Source organism: Embiotoca jacksoni, unplaced genomic scaffold (genome assembly GCF_022577435.1).
Source record: "Embiotoca jacksoni isolate LCO1_2020_lvr unplaced genomic scaffold, fEmbJac1.0.p SCAF_17, whole genome shotgun sequence".
Taxonomy (NCBI): Eukaryota; Metazoa; Chordata; class Actinopteri; family Embiotocidae; genus Embiotoca; species Embiotoca jacksoni.
Genome location: NW_027185307.1, coordinates 2,321,560 through 2,338,577, shown reverse-complemented (window position 1 = coordinate 2,338,577; position 17,018 = coordinate 2,321,560). Strand labels below are relative to the sequence as shown.

The 17,018-nt window shown below is 39.1% G+C and overlaps 2 protein-coding genes across 2 annotated transcripts; both read right to left on the bottom strand.

Annotated features, from left to right (window-relative positions):
* Positions 1–5,408: 5,408 nt before the first annotated feature.
* LOC138199215 (C-C chemokine receptor type 3-like) lies at positions 5,409–8,443 on the bottom strand. Its single transcript, XM_069151152.1, has 3 exons — positions 8,378–8,443; positions 7,985–8,154; positions 5,409–6,314 (listed from the first exon to the last, which is right to left on the bottom strand). The coding sequence occupies exons 2-3, from the start codon at positions 8,131–8,133 to the stop codon at positions 5,456–5,458; spliced, it is 1,008 nt and encodes a 335-aa protein (XP_069007253.1). The 5' UTR covers positions 8,134–8,154; positions 8,378–8,443; the 3' UTR covers positions 5,409–5,455.
* A 3,918-nt stretch (positions 8,444–12,361) lies between these two features.
* On the bottom strand, positions 12,362–16,699 carry LOC138199214 (C-C chemokine receptor type 1-like). The gene is made up of 2 exons (XM_069151151.1): positions 16,536–16,699; positions 12,362–13,220 (listed from the first exon to the last, which is right to left on the bottom strand). Exons 1-2 carry the CDS (start codon positions 16,697–16,699, stop codon positions 12,362–12,364), a joined length of 1,023 nt encoding a protein of 340 aa, XP_069007252.1.
* Positions 16,700–17,018: the final 319 nt, after the last annotated feature.

Sequence of the window (17,018 nt, the reverse complement as noted above, 5' to 3'; positions counted from 1 at the left end):
CAAGATGTCTTGTAAACTACGCTTAATAAAAATCAACTAAGACCGGTAAATGCCTAAAGACTGCTTCTATCAACGGACTCGGGGAAAACAATTGGGGACAACAATTTGAGATACAACAGTATATGACGCAGTGTCACTGTGAACTTGCACGGCAGCTAGATTACTAAACCAGATGAGTAGATGAAAAGGCTTTTAAATAGTTACCCCTCTGTGTGCAATGTAATTTAAATTAATTTGTAGTAAACCTGTCTATGGAAATCTGGGTCTGTTAATATGTGCTCTTACCCACTGAATGGCTGAGATGCACTTTGACCTGGTTTGAGCTGGCTGAGGCGCAAGGCGCAACTTTGACACCTACATTGCGCATCTTTACTGACACACGTCCTGTTGTGTCATTTCACCCATGTAGGTGCCATGTAATGATTTGATCCACAAAAATTGCAACTCAGCACAAGCATGGAGAAAAGCCACCTGCGATGCAGAAAAATACCACTTCACCTGGAATAGCACTGCACCGGGTACAGAAAAGGGCCCGCAGGCTGAATGGATGGTGTGACTGAGGCTGGAGCAGATCCTGGCAGAGCGCTCTGAACAAGAGTGTCTGAGCCAGCCCTGGGACACTCTCTGGTCCTCTGGTGGTAGTTGGGTTAGCGGTGGGTGACAGCCAGAGGAAGGGAAAGGACGATTTCTGAAAGAGAACAGAAGGCCTGAACACACGCAGTGATTGGATCAATGGGAGGAAATAGGAGGGAGAAGGACAGAGGAGAGATGGCACCAGAGGGAAAGAGGAATAAATGAATCTGGTTCATTCTTTCATGGCTGAACTACAATAAACTTCCAATTCTAAAAATCAAATTAAAACTAATGTCTGCTACTAATAATCCATTACCACCAGTTCTACCCTGGTGCCTCCGTCCAAAACACCAAGTAATTGGGCCACTTCATGTTTTATCTCTTTAATGTCCACTGCACAAAGAAAACGGAACCGAAGTCCAACTTAGGAAACAGTCATCATCTGCTCCCGGCAGTGTATTTGTGCTGCTGTAGTCATATTTGAAACTCTGCGTGTGTCCGGAAACAAACACTCTCCGCAGAATTCCCAAACTGTCAGCGACATACTGAGGCTTGTGTTTAAAGGGGATGAAAGCAGCGAATGTCATTTGACTGTAAGTGTCACAACTTCTAACATACCCACCTGTCGTGTGTCGTAATGTATTCCTTTTGATCAGACCCCGGTTCCGGATGCACCATCGGTCCACCAGTTGATCCCGACCACAAACACACCATAAGGAGGTTCGGCATGGCAGCGTTCACTAAATATCTTAATTAGTTCAGATGTGTTTTGCCTTCACTTTGACTTGTTATGATTTAAACAGGCACAAATGTAAAGTCCTACTGTACACACGGTGTGACCGAACATGATGTTCAACAGCCTGAAGGATGAACTCTACAAGACCTGTGAAGGTGTCCTGTGGTATCTGGTAGCAGAAGATCCTTTAAGTCCCGAGGGTTGGAGTTAGACCTGCCGTGGATCAGACTTGTTCCAGCACATCACCCAACTGACAAACCACTCATCTTACAGTTTAAGTGATCCTCCTGCATTAGAACTGCTACAGGGGAAAACACCTAACTTATTTATCTTTACTGTTGACACAAAGTGTTTATGAAAAATATGTTTTGATTTAAATCTAATTCGGTGCATCATTAATGCAAACGGACACTCATCTTTAATAATAATAAAAATTATTGTAGTAAACCTGTCTATAAAACACAGACTTTCACAACAGAAAAGGAAGAGTAAGAGCTTTTAAAGCAGCCTAAACAAACCAAATTGTACTTCAGATTTAAACCATCTTACATTGTTTAGATTGTATTTAAATGACACATTATAACTGTAACAAATTTAACTACTGAACAGCATAAACAATCTGCGTTTCAACAGTTATCAGAAAACGTGGCTGTTTTGAGAACTAGTTAATGATTTCAGTCCTTTTTATGCACAAACATTTCCTGCATTTAGTTCATGAAATACTTTTACGCAATAATGATGAGTAATCTAGTTGTTTGAACTGTTGGTTGGACAAAACAAAGATTTTGACAAAGATTTTGAAAAGATTTCACAATACGAGCTCAGGTTTGGAAAACCACATTGGCTTCATATATAATCTCTCTACATTTGATTTGTATATCGTGTCTGCATATAATATCTGCAATGAGTGCATTTCCTTTTACCTTTTCTTGCAAATATTTACAACATACTGTCCTCTTTTTCATAGTGTGTGAGCACCGCAGCTACCACAGCGAGCACGCTGGTCCTGTGTGTGTGTGTGTGTGTGTGTGTGTGTGTGTGTGTGTGTGTGTGTGTGTGTGTGTGTGTGTGTGTGTGTGTGTGTGTGTGTGTGTGTGTGTTTTACATCATTAATCATTGCAGCTACTGAGGAGTTGCTGTAACGGTGAGCTGGTAGCCTGTTGTTAACATGCAGGTCATACACAGTAGCTGACCTGTAGTTTGAGTTATTTTCAATAACTATAAATAATGTTTAGCTCAAATTTTTGTGCCTTGAAGATATTGGATTACACTGCAGGTAGCAGGTGTGTTTGCTCCGCGGTGCTCTTAATCATTTAAAAATATCACTCACCTCCCACAGCCTCTGCTGAAAGTCTGTTGCACAGGACACCACTTCCTCTCCTCCCGTTTACACAACAGCTTTAATTAAATCATCCCCGGTGCAGTAATAATGTGAGCCTGGCCTTGACTTTGTTCATGAGATACCAGAGGAAAAAGGAGGGAGAAATGTCTTACCTGATAGCGTTACTTTCTGCTGAGGCCCCTTTTCATTCTTGACAGCTTGATTTTTTTTTTTTTTTCTCCTCTCTCCTCCAGTGGAAAGAATGGCAGAAATGTCAGCCTTGGTTACAATTTATCACCGAGCAGCGTACAAGGGGAAATTTAGCAGTGCCATGAGGCTCTGAGGCACGAGGGCGGCTCGGCAGGTGATCTGCACACAGAGCCAAGTCATGGCCAGACTTAGAGAACGTAATGAGTGCTGAATAATGTTGTTTACACCAATTTGATAAATGATAGGATTAATTAAAAATTTAGAATTAGTCAGATTATTTTAAAGTTCAGGTCATACGTGCTCTTTAGTGTTAAAGTAAAGAGCAGATTCAAGGGACTCACACCTGTAGAAACTTCTCTGAAATAACAGCTTTTATTTTGTTTATCTGTTCTTTTATTCTGTATTTTTCTATCCTGTAACATGACCTGCCACACAAAAAGTTGTACTCCACAACAGTCAGTAGCATTAGTAGCTGACACCCTGCTGAGTTTCCTTGGATGTATTTTGGACGTAATCCTGAAGAAAAGTGCACATAAGCATAGAAACCTTAGTTTAGTTTGATGAACTGTTGTATACTTTCTACTGCAAATCACAAGTGCTTAAATATGTATCGGCCCAAATTGGGGTCAATACGATTTTGAAAGGGATTTGATTAAATAACTCCAAAGTAGAAAAACTTGTTTTCAAACATAATAAAAGTGTATGTGTACAAATTCAAAAAGATTAGTATTTGTAAAAAAAAAAAAAAGTTGTGTGACTTTAATCTGTGAAAAAATTCCCGCATTCTCATGAAGAACATTTTATCAGTAAAAACCTTTCAGTGAACCCTCTGTTCCCGTCAGTCATCCCTCGATGTGTCCATCAAAGTACCAGGTAACCGGGGACAACCGCATGCTTCATCTTTTAAATGAGTGTGGCCAAACTATCATGTTCCATGTTTGTAATTACAGTGCAGGGCGACGTGCTGCTGGGGCTACTAACATGACGTGATGGAAACTGTATGTGTATGTATGTTAGATCTTTTAGCATTTTTGTTAGATCTTTACGACAGCATTCTTTTAGCACCAACTACTTCTCCAAAAAAGAGTATTTATTTGTGCATTATTACCAGGAACATGTTTATGGTGTAATATGAATATTAAGCAGACAACTATGCCTTAATCAGATTGTAAGCAATTATTTTTGTAGGTATTTAACGTGTTGAAAATTTAAACTGTAACAGCTTCCATACCATGAACCCACTTTTTACCCACCTATTATTATTATTATTACTATTTATTATTTTTAACATGCTCCAGTTAGTTGTCACGTGGGAAACTGTTCAGATCAGCAATGCAGTCTGGTGGTGTTGTCTTCTTTCAACAAGGCCTTGAAAAACATGTATTTAACCTTCTACTTGAACTCTTCCCCAGTGCTGTCTAAAATGAACGCTTTGTAAGAGGATATTTTGAAAAAAACATGTATTGTTCATGAAATATCCGGGAGGTGAAAGATATAAACATTTAATATACAAATTAAAAGAAGTTTGTTGATGCGTCCAAGAGCCAAAATAAACTATAGTGTTCAATTAGTATCAAAACCACATAAAAGTCCGGTACGTGCAGGTAATGTGAGCGCAGAACAGCGTCCTCGCAGAAAAAAATTACACAAACCTGGTGAACAAAACTAAACAGGCAATCGACTCCCCTGTGTGCCCGCCGGGTCTCAATCAAGATCTGGAGAGGTGTTATAAGCTCCCGCTCCAACCGGTAGTATTTTATGGAGGATGAAGAACTTTCCTGGTTGGGGCTTTCACTGCTGAGCATCACTGTTTGTCCGAGTACACTGGTGTTCTTCCCAGTATTACCATACCTCCGGCATTTTTAAAATCCAGCACACATCGTTTGGTTTGTGTCTGAAAATAATCAGAATGGAGCAGTCGAAGATTTTATTACCACGTTTTCAAAAAAGTTAGGACGCTGTTTAAAATGTAAATAAAAAACAGTAAGCAATGATTTCAAAATCACATAAAACAATATTTAATTGAAAATAGACCAAAGACAACATATCAAATGAATAATGTTCCTCAACGTAAAATGGCAAAATATTTGTGGATTTTATCATCTACAGTTCATAATATTATTAAAAGATTTCGAGAAATCTCTGTATGCAACTGTCATAACCTTTGTGAGATGTGTTGCTGGCATCATATTCAAAATGAGCATATATTTCTCATAAGACAATAAAATCAACAATAAAGTCCCCACTTTTATGGAAACGGGGTTGTACTTGTGCATCAGCAGACTAATCTCTTCCATCCTCTTGTGGCTGTGAAAATATAAATCACACTGTGTTCACTCCTCCGGGGAGATTAGTACTTACTAAAATAAAGGTCATTGAGGTTTTGGTGGGAAAGCATGTGACATCTCAATAAATTGTTATATAGCACATTTGTTTGACGGTATGGGTTGCACCTATTTTTTTTTTTTTTTTACCTTTAATCTGACTGTAGGCTATCTCTAAACACACTTCATTTATCTTCACCTTGACAGTTCCAAATAAAGACAAACTTACATACACAGCTTTGGATTTAGTTGGTTGTAAAATTGTGTTTTATTAAACAGATAGCAGAAGGCCTACAGCTCATTGGGTGTACTTTTGGTGGATATGTCGTTTCTGCTGGGTTGACTGACAGAAATGTGCCTCTTTAAGATCGGGAAGCGTTTCACCAGCAGCTGTCTGAAGTAGTTCTGGAATTTTTTACCAACAAACGTATAGAAGACGGGACTGATGCAGAAGTAAATGTAGGTGATGGTATGGGTGATTTGAAGTGCATAACCCAGTTTCTCTTGTTCCTGCCTGCTAGTGGCTTCATTGGACATCAGCAGCACAATGTTGAAGGGAATCCAGCACATGAAAAACAAAAACACAATGATGAATATCAGCCTGACTGTTTTGAACTTGGTAACAATCTTGGATGACATGACAGTGATCGTAATCCTGATGTAGCAGTAGATGATAACAGCCAGAGGGAAGATCAGGAAAAGGAATAGCTGGAGGTAAAATCCAGATGTTCTCAGCTGCTTCACATTAATACCAGGAAGGTCACCAGGATACTCTTCACACAAGGTTTTGTCCTCCATAAGATCTTCAAACGTGTTGTGGAGAATCATAGGCCGGATGCAGGCCAGGCCACTGACCAGCCACACCACAGCGCAGGAGACCACCGCGTAGCCACGCCCCCTCAATCGGGACGTGCCCAAGGAGTACACAACGGCAAGGTGTCGGTCAAAGGCCAGCAGAGTCAGGAAGAGGACCGAACTGTAGAAACCCAGGTAGTAGATGCTGCCGACAACCTTGCACATGACTTTGCCAAAGATCCAGTTGGAGAGCTGCATGTAGACTCCCACGAAGGGAAGGCTGCTCATGAAGATCAGGGAGGACAAGACCAGGTTCAGCAGCAAGATGTTGGTCGCAGTGTTCAGCCGCTCAAACCTGGCAGGAGGTCAAATCAAAAGGTGTTGGAGAAAGAGTGTAAGGGTGAAGCCATTATTGACAGTTATATTTCACTCTGTGGACCAGTGAGTGTCTGTGAGGTAAATCTGAACATCAGTCTGATGCAACTTCCGGTTTCAGCTTTGTGCAATTCTCTTTTATCTTTCTCGTTGTGATGGTGATAAGCATTTACACTCTCAATTTATGACCAAGTCATAACATTGCACTGTAAAATTGAGACTGTTCTCCCAGGAGGCCCTAAAACAACATCTGTTTACATTCTACATTACATTACATTAGCGACCATAGTAATTATGACACTTGTCTTTTTAGTCAGTTCAGCTTTTCAAGAGCTGTAAATAGTTCCACCGTTGTTCTGTAACGTTAAGCAGGCCCAAGGTCCCTAAACAAAACAGCAGTTTTGACCTAAACAATCATATTTCTTTAATCCTGAAAAAAATAACGTCTGTTAGAACTTTGATGTTTTTAACAAAATAAAAAGCCTGCACAAGGATGTTTCGAGTCAGTCCCTCCTTCAATGTTCTCTTTAGACCACACACAGTTGGCAAGAAAACATATGTCAGGTTGATTAGTTGATGAGATGTAGTACATCTTGCATATCCATCTCAGATTAAGGACATAAGAACACAAACAATATTTACTCTGTGAATCCACACAGAACGTCTTTTAAACTATCAGCTTCACGATACAAAAAAAAATACAAAACCTCCTCTCTGGAGCAATAATCTGCATTTCCTGCACATCTGGCCATATTAACCCGCTCTGTGCCAGTTATTCATTAACCAGCATTCATTAACATGCACAGCAGTCGTCCATATTGCTGACACTACTTTTCTCCCCACAGATCTCTTGTTTAAGGGCTCTTTTAGTTTCACCGTTCGAAATAAAGCTGCGTGGACATTTAAAGATAAACAACATGTGGAACTGCATGGAAAGCATTTTTACTCCAATACTCCAAATGCTGTTCTCCAAAAGTAAAAAGTGGTTCATCACTTTTTCATCAAAATGTGGCTAAATTCTGCAGAAAAATCGATTCAAATATTTGTTTTTTTCTGGTTATTATTTAATATTTCATTGCAAAACTTCAACCAAAAGAATTAGTCGTGAGTCTAGATTCGTCACAGCTTTTTAAACAGAATACAGGGAGGACCGGAATACACTGTGCAAATCAGATCACCTGCAGCAACACAACAAGAACTTATTTTTCTTTGACAATCTGCTTTAATGGGTCTGCCAGCAGAATTACGTATGTGACCGAATTAACAGGTTGTTCCTTTAACAAAAAGTTGTGATTGTTCTGGGTGATGTGTCGTGTTGTGTGTGGGATGAGATCATTGAGGAACACAGAGTTTAGACATATTTACTTCTACTCAGGATACAAGCAGCTCTGACGTTGTCTATGACTGAAGCAGGAGATAAAGTTTTTCATATCTTGTAACCTGAAAAATGAATGCTCTGATATGTTCATGCAATAATCCTTCCAGTGTAAATCCTGATGTGAAGACTTTCTAATCAGGCTTCTGGGAACCAAGAGACTTTTTTACATTTTGTTTGTACAACCTGGAATTTATGATGTCTTTGTTTTAATTACTTGTGCTGTTTGAACTCTGTTGTTTCATTCAGGTCTAGAGATTAGTTGGTTCACTCACCGAAGGATGATGACCAGGACCAGCCCGTTGATGAGGACACTGAAGATGAACATGAAGTAGTAAAGGACGGACAGCTGAGCTCGCAGATTGTTACTACCGTCCGCGTTGTACCTGCTTTCATTATTGAATGTTTGAGGCGCCATCTTCATGTGAAATGTTTGAAGAGAAATCTGTCACAAACAGAAAAGTTTGCCATCAAACATAACCTTAACAATATTAGTATGAATGTAAAAGAAAACAACTGAGGCTGTTAAAAATATTTGGAAGCATGTAAGAGCTGATGAATTCTGCAAGCTCGAAAACAAAGTCTTTAACCATAAACTGAGAGGAGGGAAGTGAAATAAAGGCAAATGTCTGAGAGAATGAGCATCATGTTCGACTGAGCTGACTTACCACTCGGCCAGCAGAGAAACGTCTTGTCTGACTCTGAAGGTCGAAGCCTGTCGCACTTAAAGTGAGTTCAAGTCCGTCCGTGATAAGTCATCCAGCTAGAGGAAGTACCATAGAAGTGCGTGCGTGCGTGCGTGCGTGCGTGCGTGACCGAGGACGATGGATTGGCTGACAGCCCAACATACTGTAGCCGTGCAGCCTCTGAACACAGCTCCTGTCTGGCCTGTTCGGTTCACACACACCGACTTGGCAGCGCAGCATCTGTGTTCAGGATATACTGATACGACGGGGAAATCACAGTGATGACTGTGTAAGAGGAATGTAGAGGAAGCAGCAAAATACAGACAAAATTATTGATTTTATTATTTATTGTTTAACAACAATAAAAAAATTGAACCATTACATTAGTTTAATTGTCGAAGGAATTTAGTGATTGTAATACTCTGATTGGCTGTTGTAGTGTTTCCTGTGGCCAGTCACATTAAAATGAATGAGAAAGCTGAGTTTTTATATGCAGCACTCTGAACACCTCAACAGACTCAAAAGTCGGAGCTGTTCCATAATAATTTCCTGTGGTGTGTTGTTTATGTAGCAACTGTGTCACATCACAAATTCCAGCTTTACAAACGTATTTATATTTCCAAAATGTTTCTTCCCATTCATCTACCTGAACGTTATGGTTAGTTTTATCTTAATGTTTCTGGGAAACCCTTTTAATGTCATCATGATTTCTGTTTACACTGTGAAAAGAAAGATACTCCACCGAGTGGATTCACATTTTAATACACGTCAGCCATCGTCTGCGTGTTGGTGTTTGTAATAAGGGACTACATGTACATCCGCTTTTTAGAATTAATATTTGGGAAAGACATATACTTTTAGGAAAATATCCAGAATGTGAAAAAAAACAGACACATAATCTACGGATTAAAAACAGTTGATTTAATAAATACTTTGGATTTATATCAGCAAATTCAAACATAATACAGTTTTGGAGCAGCTTCCTCACTGTTTCTGTTTCCAAACACAACTTAACGAATTGCAAAGAAAATTAATCATTACACTTTATTATTTGTATTTACTGTGTTTTTACACGAGGACATTTTTGGTTATTATACAAACATTTGAAAACATGTTTTTGAGAATAATACAATAAGAAACAACAAAAGATGGACAAAATCCAAACAAATATGGTCACAGGAAGCCATTTGCCGGTTGGCTGGACACTCACTTGTGTGCATGTTAGATTCATTCTTTTTCAGGAAGCATGTTAAAGCCGGTTTGGATAATTAAACAGATCCAGCTCTACTCTTAAGTGTTTAACAAAGTCTCAGTTAATTCTCTGTTTATTACCGTGTCAATTTTGCACAATCACAGTCAATGTATCAAAAAGGACACTTGACACCTTACTAAAATATCATTATGATTTGCAGAAAATCATTTGAATGGGTGAGTTCAAAGTCATGGCCACACCATGATACAGAGCAAACCACTTTTTTACTGAACGTTTAAAGTTCTCCACATATATTGAAACACGTTGAGCTGCATTTATTGTATGAAATGTGCTATTCAAATAAAGTGTATTATTATTATTATTATTATATTGAAGTTTTTAACTGGACGCAACAGAGGTGTCAGTGTCGTCCACTACTTTCAATCAAAAGTAGCTAAAGTCTGCACAAAAAGTGGCTAAATGTCAAATCATCATGTTACATCATCTCATTTAATTTGCACTCTGCCGTGTGTCAGATGTGGTCACTCATTTATATCTGGTTGCTTCTATCTGTGCTCACTTTTACTGTTTTTAATTCAGCAATTGCCAATAAAAGTGTATCTCATTTACATATTTGTCTATTTCTGTTGTTGGACAGCAGGATCAGTTTAAAATGGACACTGACATGCAGCCCATTAAGACTATGGGCTTTGTTTCCATCCTTGCTGCAGCACAAGAGCAGGCGCAACTCTGGTGCAGTGCACTGCAGTGGTAAAGTCAGAGGAATCCAAAATTAGAAGCTATTTCACAGCTCACATCAATCACGGTCGATCAAACCAACTCTTTATTCCCTTTTAAACTGTTGTAGTGCAGTTTCTAATGGCTGAAGAAGGCACCACCATCCAGACTTTATAAAACTGACTTACTTCTCTGGGAGGTTCAGGCTCTAATCACCAAATCATTGGTACAATGAGTTGGCCTCCACAGGCTGATGATGTTAAATTGGCTTGGTAAGAGGGAAATAATGTTATAAATAACTCTTCCTCAGGTATCATGAGAATCACTGCGGTTCAATCATGAGTCAAAACTTGCGTTTTATAGAAGGCAAACACGGGACTCATGTTGAGGAGGGAGTGTAAGTAAATTATGTATACATTGAGCTGCCGATGTAATTCATTTATTAACGTCACTGATGAAAAGCAATGTGCTCCAAACATCTCTGACGCTGTGGTGTTAATAAATAAACTGCATCGGGAGCTTTGAACGTGCCTCGTTTACTTTCCAATCAATGATTAAGTGGCCTAAACTGCCATGTGTGAATTACCCTGAACCTTCTGAGCAGAAATGATGCAGTGTCTCTGACCAACTAGTAGATTACTGAGCCAGATTATTTGGTAAAAAGGCTTTTGAATTGTTAAACCTTTATGTGTACTTTAACTAAATCTGGAAACCAAGTCACTAAATTGGCAATACTGGGCCAGCCATTTAAAATGCCACTGAGGGATTGAGAGATCAAAGTTACACAACTGGTCAGCCGAATGAATGCTCTGTTGATGACTACTGAAGTCACCATTGGTTGGCCTCAAGTCGTAAGTTCCTGTATCCATTTCAAATTAAAGTCCCTCTCAATCTTCCCTTTTAGGTGGAATGTCTCTTTACTTCTGGTACATAAAACTAAAATAAGGTGGATGCTTAAAACGTTGCCACTGAATATAATATGGGGTGTACAGATAAATCTAATATCTATGCTTTTCTGGCTATTGAAGCTTACCTTAATCAAATATACAGCTTTCTTATTGACCACTAGAGTGCAGAAATGATCAAAACCAAGTCAAACAAGAGCACACCTTGCAAATCTCTGAATTAGTTCAGGGAAACTTCTTTTTTTTTTGCATTTGCAAGCACATTAATGACTGAAAGTCTACATACTATATATACAGAGAACAGGTGGAATGTTTTCCTGTACAGAACCATGTCTTCTCAGTCCCTGCATGAAATTGTTTGGTGATCGCAATAATTAATACAATTCAACCAATCCCCACAATATTTATGTGAACTTGCAATTTTGCAGAATTCCTGCAATTTCTCTGCAGAAAATGTTCTCAATAGAAGCTCCGCAAAAGACATAACTGGGTTCTTTAAGTTCAGAAAATAGAAGGAAAAAAAAGATGAGAAAGAAAATGTTTCAAGCAATTTCTGTGATATTCAACATGCCTGTTGTCAAGTCAAGACAGATGACCCTTTCTCGATTAGGTAAGACTTTGTTTTCCCTTGACTTGCAAATTTCTGCAATCACATAAAATTCCACAAATGACATCACAATGTTTGTGCAAAGATGTTGAAAAATCTAATATTTTTGTTTACAACAATCATAAAAAAAAAAATCAATGACATCCTGGAAGGGTGGGATTTTGGTTTGAAGATGGCAGATTTTGACGAGCGAATATGAGACTCTTCTGATGCGTCAGCAGATTCATTTGTTAAATCTTTCTGGGACTTTGGCTCTGTTATTTAAACCAAAAGCACAATGCAGATAAATAACTTTTACCATTGCGAAACTTGGTCATTGGTTCTTGTGAAACTAAAGTTCAACTCAGGAAACTGTAACTACATTTGGCAATTTGGATCAACCACAGAAAATGTATTTCTGCTATAATACAACTACAGAATGAACTAAATTACATTCAGACTAATTTACCTTCACTCTAAAAAGACAGCAAACTCACACAGCCCTTACTTTGCTTGTTTGTACGTCTACAGTCTGCTTCTCATCCCTACAGCTCATTGGGTGTACTTTTGGTGGACATGTAGTTTCTGCTGGGTTGACTGACAGAAATGTGCCTCTTTAAGATCGGGAAGCGTTTCACCAGTAGCTGTCTGAAGTAGTTCTGGAATTTTTTACCAACAAACGTATAGAAGACGGGACTGATGCAGAAGTAAATGTAGGCGATGTTACGGGTGATTTGAAGTGCATAACCCAGTTTCTGTTGTTCCTGACAGTCAGTGGCTTCATCGTGCATCAGCAGCACAATGTTGAAGGGAGTCCAGCACATGAAAAACAAAAACACAATGATGAATATCAGCCTGACTGTTTTGAACTTGGTAACAATCTTGGATGACATGACAGTGATCGTAATCCTGATGTAGCAGTAGATGATAACAGCCAGAGGGAAGATCAGGAAAAGGAATAGCTGGAGGTAAAATCCAGATGTTCTCAGCTGCTCCACATTAATACCAGGAAGGTCACCAGGATACTCATCACACAAGGTTTTTCTCTCAAAATTATTAATAAAAGTGTTGTGGAGAATCATGGGCCGGATGCAGGCCAGGCCACTGACCAGCCACACCACAGCGCAGGAGACCACCGCGTAGCCACGCCCCCTCACTCGGGACGTGCCCAAGGAGTACACAACGGCAAGGTGTCGGTCGAAGGCCAGCAGAGTCAGGAAGAGGACCGAACTGTAGAAGCCCAGGTAGTAGATGCTGCCGACAACCTTGCACATGACTTTGCCAAAGATCCAGTTGGAGAGCTGCATGTAGACTCCCACGAAGGGAAGGCTGCTCATGAAGATCAGGGAGGACAAGACCAGGTTCAGCAGCAAGATGTTGGTCGCAGTGTTCAGCCGCTCAAACCTGGCAGGAGGTCAAATCAAAAGGTGTTGGAGAAAGAGTGAGGCTTTCAGGGTGAAGAATTTTATGACACTTAGAGACACTGAAGGAGGGTATCACATCATTAAAACTGATTTTGGAAGGCGTAGAGAAATTCAGTGGACGGGATGTTAAAAGTGTTAAATCAGAAAACACTTCCATGTAATTCGAGACTCTGATTCAAAATGCCGAGCCTTTTTCGGAGGGTATGGTCACACGTTTGCTGCGTTGCACCTGTAATCACAGCCACACTGATGTTAAGGGCTCCTGGAATCTACCTGTACATCCCAGCAACAAGGTGAGGAGTTAAACCACTCGACCTCAGGCAAGACAAGATTTTCAAGGAGTGTTAGCACTTATTAAAATGATATATCCAAATATTATTATGAAGATAATTTACACTGCCTTGTGCTTTTTCTATTTTAAGTTTTACTGCTCCAGTATCTCATTCCCAGCTCATTTACAACACATGAACATTAAATCATTTCAACCCCTAAGGTGTCCCTCAGATGACCGTGAGGGTGAAAGCACAGTTGACTGATACATCACCAAGATGAACTGAGATAGCAGTTTGCAGGTTTTCTGCATTTACTGGGAAACAAAGACCAAATCTTTTCTTTTTATGCTTTTTATTAAAATAAATATGTATTCATTCTGCATATTGCTTGTAGCCAACAGACCTTTTTCACAGCTGACATTTTGACTTCTCCCAGTAGGGAACGCAAAAATGTATTTATGATGGCAGCATCCCAATTCAGGAAGATCCTGCCTTTGTGCTGGCTGCTTCACTGTCATGGCTTACTGGGACACATGATGGAAGTGAACCAACATTAATCAGTGCCTCCAGGATTTCAAGTTGTTTTGTGATTGTTGCGATCAAAAATGCTTGATTTTGCAGCAGATTTTCTAAAAAATGATGACATAATTTGGTGAGTTTTAAGTGAATTTTTTTGCATAAGATTGCATGAATTACAAAGAATTGCAAACCGAGAAAGATTTTTTTTTTTTTTTAAGTATTTAAAAAAAAAAGTTTAATCACTTCCTTTAATAATCATCCTGCAAGTTACAGAAATATTTTAGTTCTAATACTTTTTTATTTATGTATTGAACTTGGAGAACTACTGGGCTAAAATATACAACAAAAACCATAAATATGATGTATGTTTCCAGAACAGAGCATCTGTGACTGGAATATAGAAACAAGGACTACATCAGCTGTCAAAATAAGAGCTTTAGATGCTGTTTAATTCATGTTCATTCAACACATAGACCTGCTGGATGAAACCAACAAAGAGACGTCTCTGACAACTTCGAAGTGTGTATAAAACTAATGTCACTTCTGTTGATAATAAACATATAATTAGATCATTTTAATGTGAAGACCACTTCATTTCCTGTTTCTCATGTTCCAGTTTCCGGTGAACAGAGTTTAATTTGGTGATGAAAACAGGAGCAGAGACTTTCTGATCGTAAATGAAGGTTTTTTTTTGTAATAAAGTGTTTTTTTGTTTTTTTTGTTTTTTTTGTTTTTTTAAAGACGTACTTTATGCTGTTGATACTTTCAACATACTTGCAAGCTCACATGTTATTCTGGAGTTTGCTTGAATTTGAGTTAATTATTTTGATTGCAAGATCACTATTTTCTGGAGGGACTGATTAATACACCTGTGCATTAACTACTGTGACAAGTGAAAAGGTCTTCTCAGGTTTTCCATGTGTTGAATCTCGGGATCTCTTGAGATTGGAAGCAGGGCAGCAGTGAACTGTTCTTTCTGTAATAACTTTTCTCTCATGTCCACAAAGTTATTGAAGGCAGTTATAATTGTGAAATATCATTAGTTATTCTCCATCTTGCTGTGCCATGAGGAACATATTTGTACATAATTTATACAGCACATTTAAGATCTGAAATTGAAGCCAACGAACAGAAACAAGAATCCAACATGACCAATTATAGAGAATCATAACCCCTGTTCTCTGAGGTTAATGAATCAAGGAATATTAATGATGTTGTTTTATTCATTTCACTTTATCAGCAGCCCTGAAACAATAGTGATTTATATTTAATATTCTAATGTGGAAAAAAATGATGTGAAATTGACAAGGTAAATAAGTGATGATAGAGGCCTGTTTGAGGAGTTCAGTGTCTAAGCTTTGAATGGTACCATACATTTTTCTTTCTTTTCTTTCTTTGAGCTCCTTGCACCCTGTCAGCTGACATAGCATCTCTTCAACCCTCTGTAACATGCTGCATTATAAACATTTCTGTCAGTTCAATGCCTGGGGAAACTTTGCTGAGTTCCTCTCAGACATTGTCATTTGTGTTTCCATGAACACCGGGACTATTTTCAGATTGCTCGCTCACAAAGTAACATGACTTCATCTTAAAGTCTCACAATGTGTTTTTTTTTTCTGACAACCTCATGTCATCTCCCGTCACATCCACCAGCGCCCAGATGGTCTCGAACTGAATCCTGTCGTAGTGCTGCATCTCTCTTGTGTCACACATATTCTGTCCATTCTGCCTCCTACATTTCGCACACTGATATGCTTTTAGAGAGAGTTAATTCAGTTTTGTGCCCATTTTTGGGACTGTAGTTAAATTGTACAAATTGTTTTGTATTATACAGAGGAGTGTTTTTATTTTTTATACATTAATTCAATACATTGTTCATGGCAGCGTCCACAATTTCCAAGCTGAGTTTATTTGACTCATGCACATGACTCACAGGACACATTGACTGTCTAAAATCCAATGTTACTAACAGCTCATTGTTGGCTGTTCACTCTCCCACAACCCCGTCACAACTGCAGTAAGTTACTGGTAATGCCGAGCCAACATTTCATACTTGATGCTGCTTCACATTGAAAGCATGAAATGAGGAATGGCTTTTATTGTTCGTTGTTGCATCAGTGCATCTAAAATAACAAGACTGTGGTCATTCTTGGCAGTTTTTGTCAGTGTTGTGTGCATCATAAAATCAGATCAGTTACTCAAGAAATGTTGGGAAAAGGTAGATTAAGTCTGGAGTTGCTGTAATCACACAACCCAGCAGTTTCTGTTGTATTCCTGACAAAGCAGCCGCAGGACCACAAGATACCACGACTTAGAAAACCCCCCGGGGACTGGCAACTTTAAGATGAAAAATATAATCATGTAATTCACAGTTTATTGTAACTTTGTGCATTATCACAAAACACATTATTCAATAGTTTAAAACTGACCAATTCATTTTACCTGCATGGACTGTTTGTACTCAGTGTTTTTACTTAGGCATGGAGATTTGTTGGTCCACTTACCGAAGGATGATGACCAGGACCAGCCCGTTGCCGAGGAGGCTGAAGACGAACATGAAGTAGTAAAGGACGGACAGCTGAGCTCCCAGATTGTTGTCACCATCCCCGCTACACGGTGCAACCGGCGTGTACGGCTCATCGCTGTAGTCGAAAGTTGTAGTTTCCATCTTCATGTGAAATGTCACTCGGAAAATCTGTCTGTAGTCATCGAATATTAACATTCACATAATGGGGTCGTATGAACTTAAAATGAGGCTGCTGATTGAGGCTTTGGTAAAATGATTTGAGGTGGAAGAAGAGTTAGAAAATTGACTCAGAGACGTCATGGAGGGAAATACAAGCAACTATTTGAGAGAATTAGCATCATGCTAAGCTGAGCTGACTTACCGGCCGGCTGGTAGAGAAGCTTCTGATTCTGACTCTGAAGGTCAAAGCCAAGTCACTCCATGATAAGTCATCAAGTTAAGGAAGTACCGCAAAAGGGTG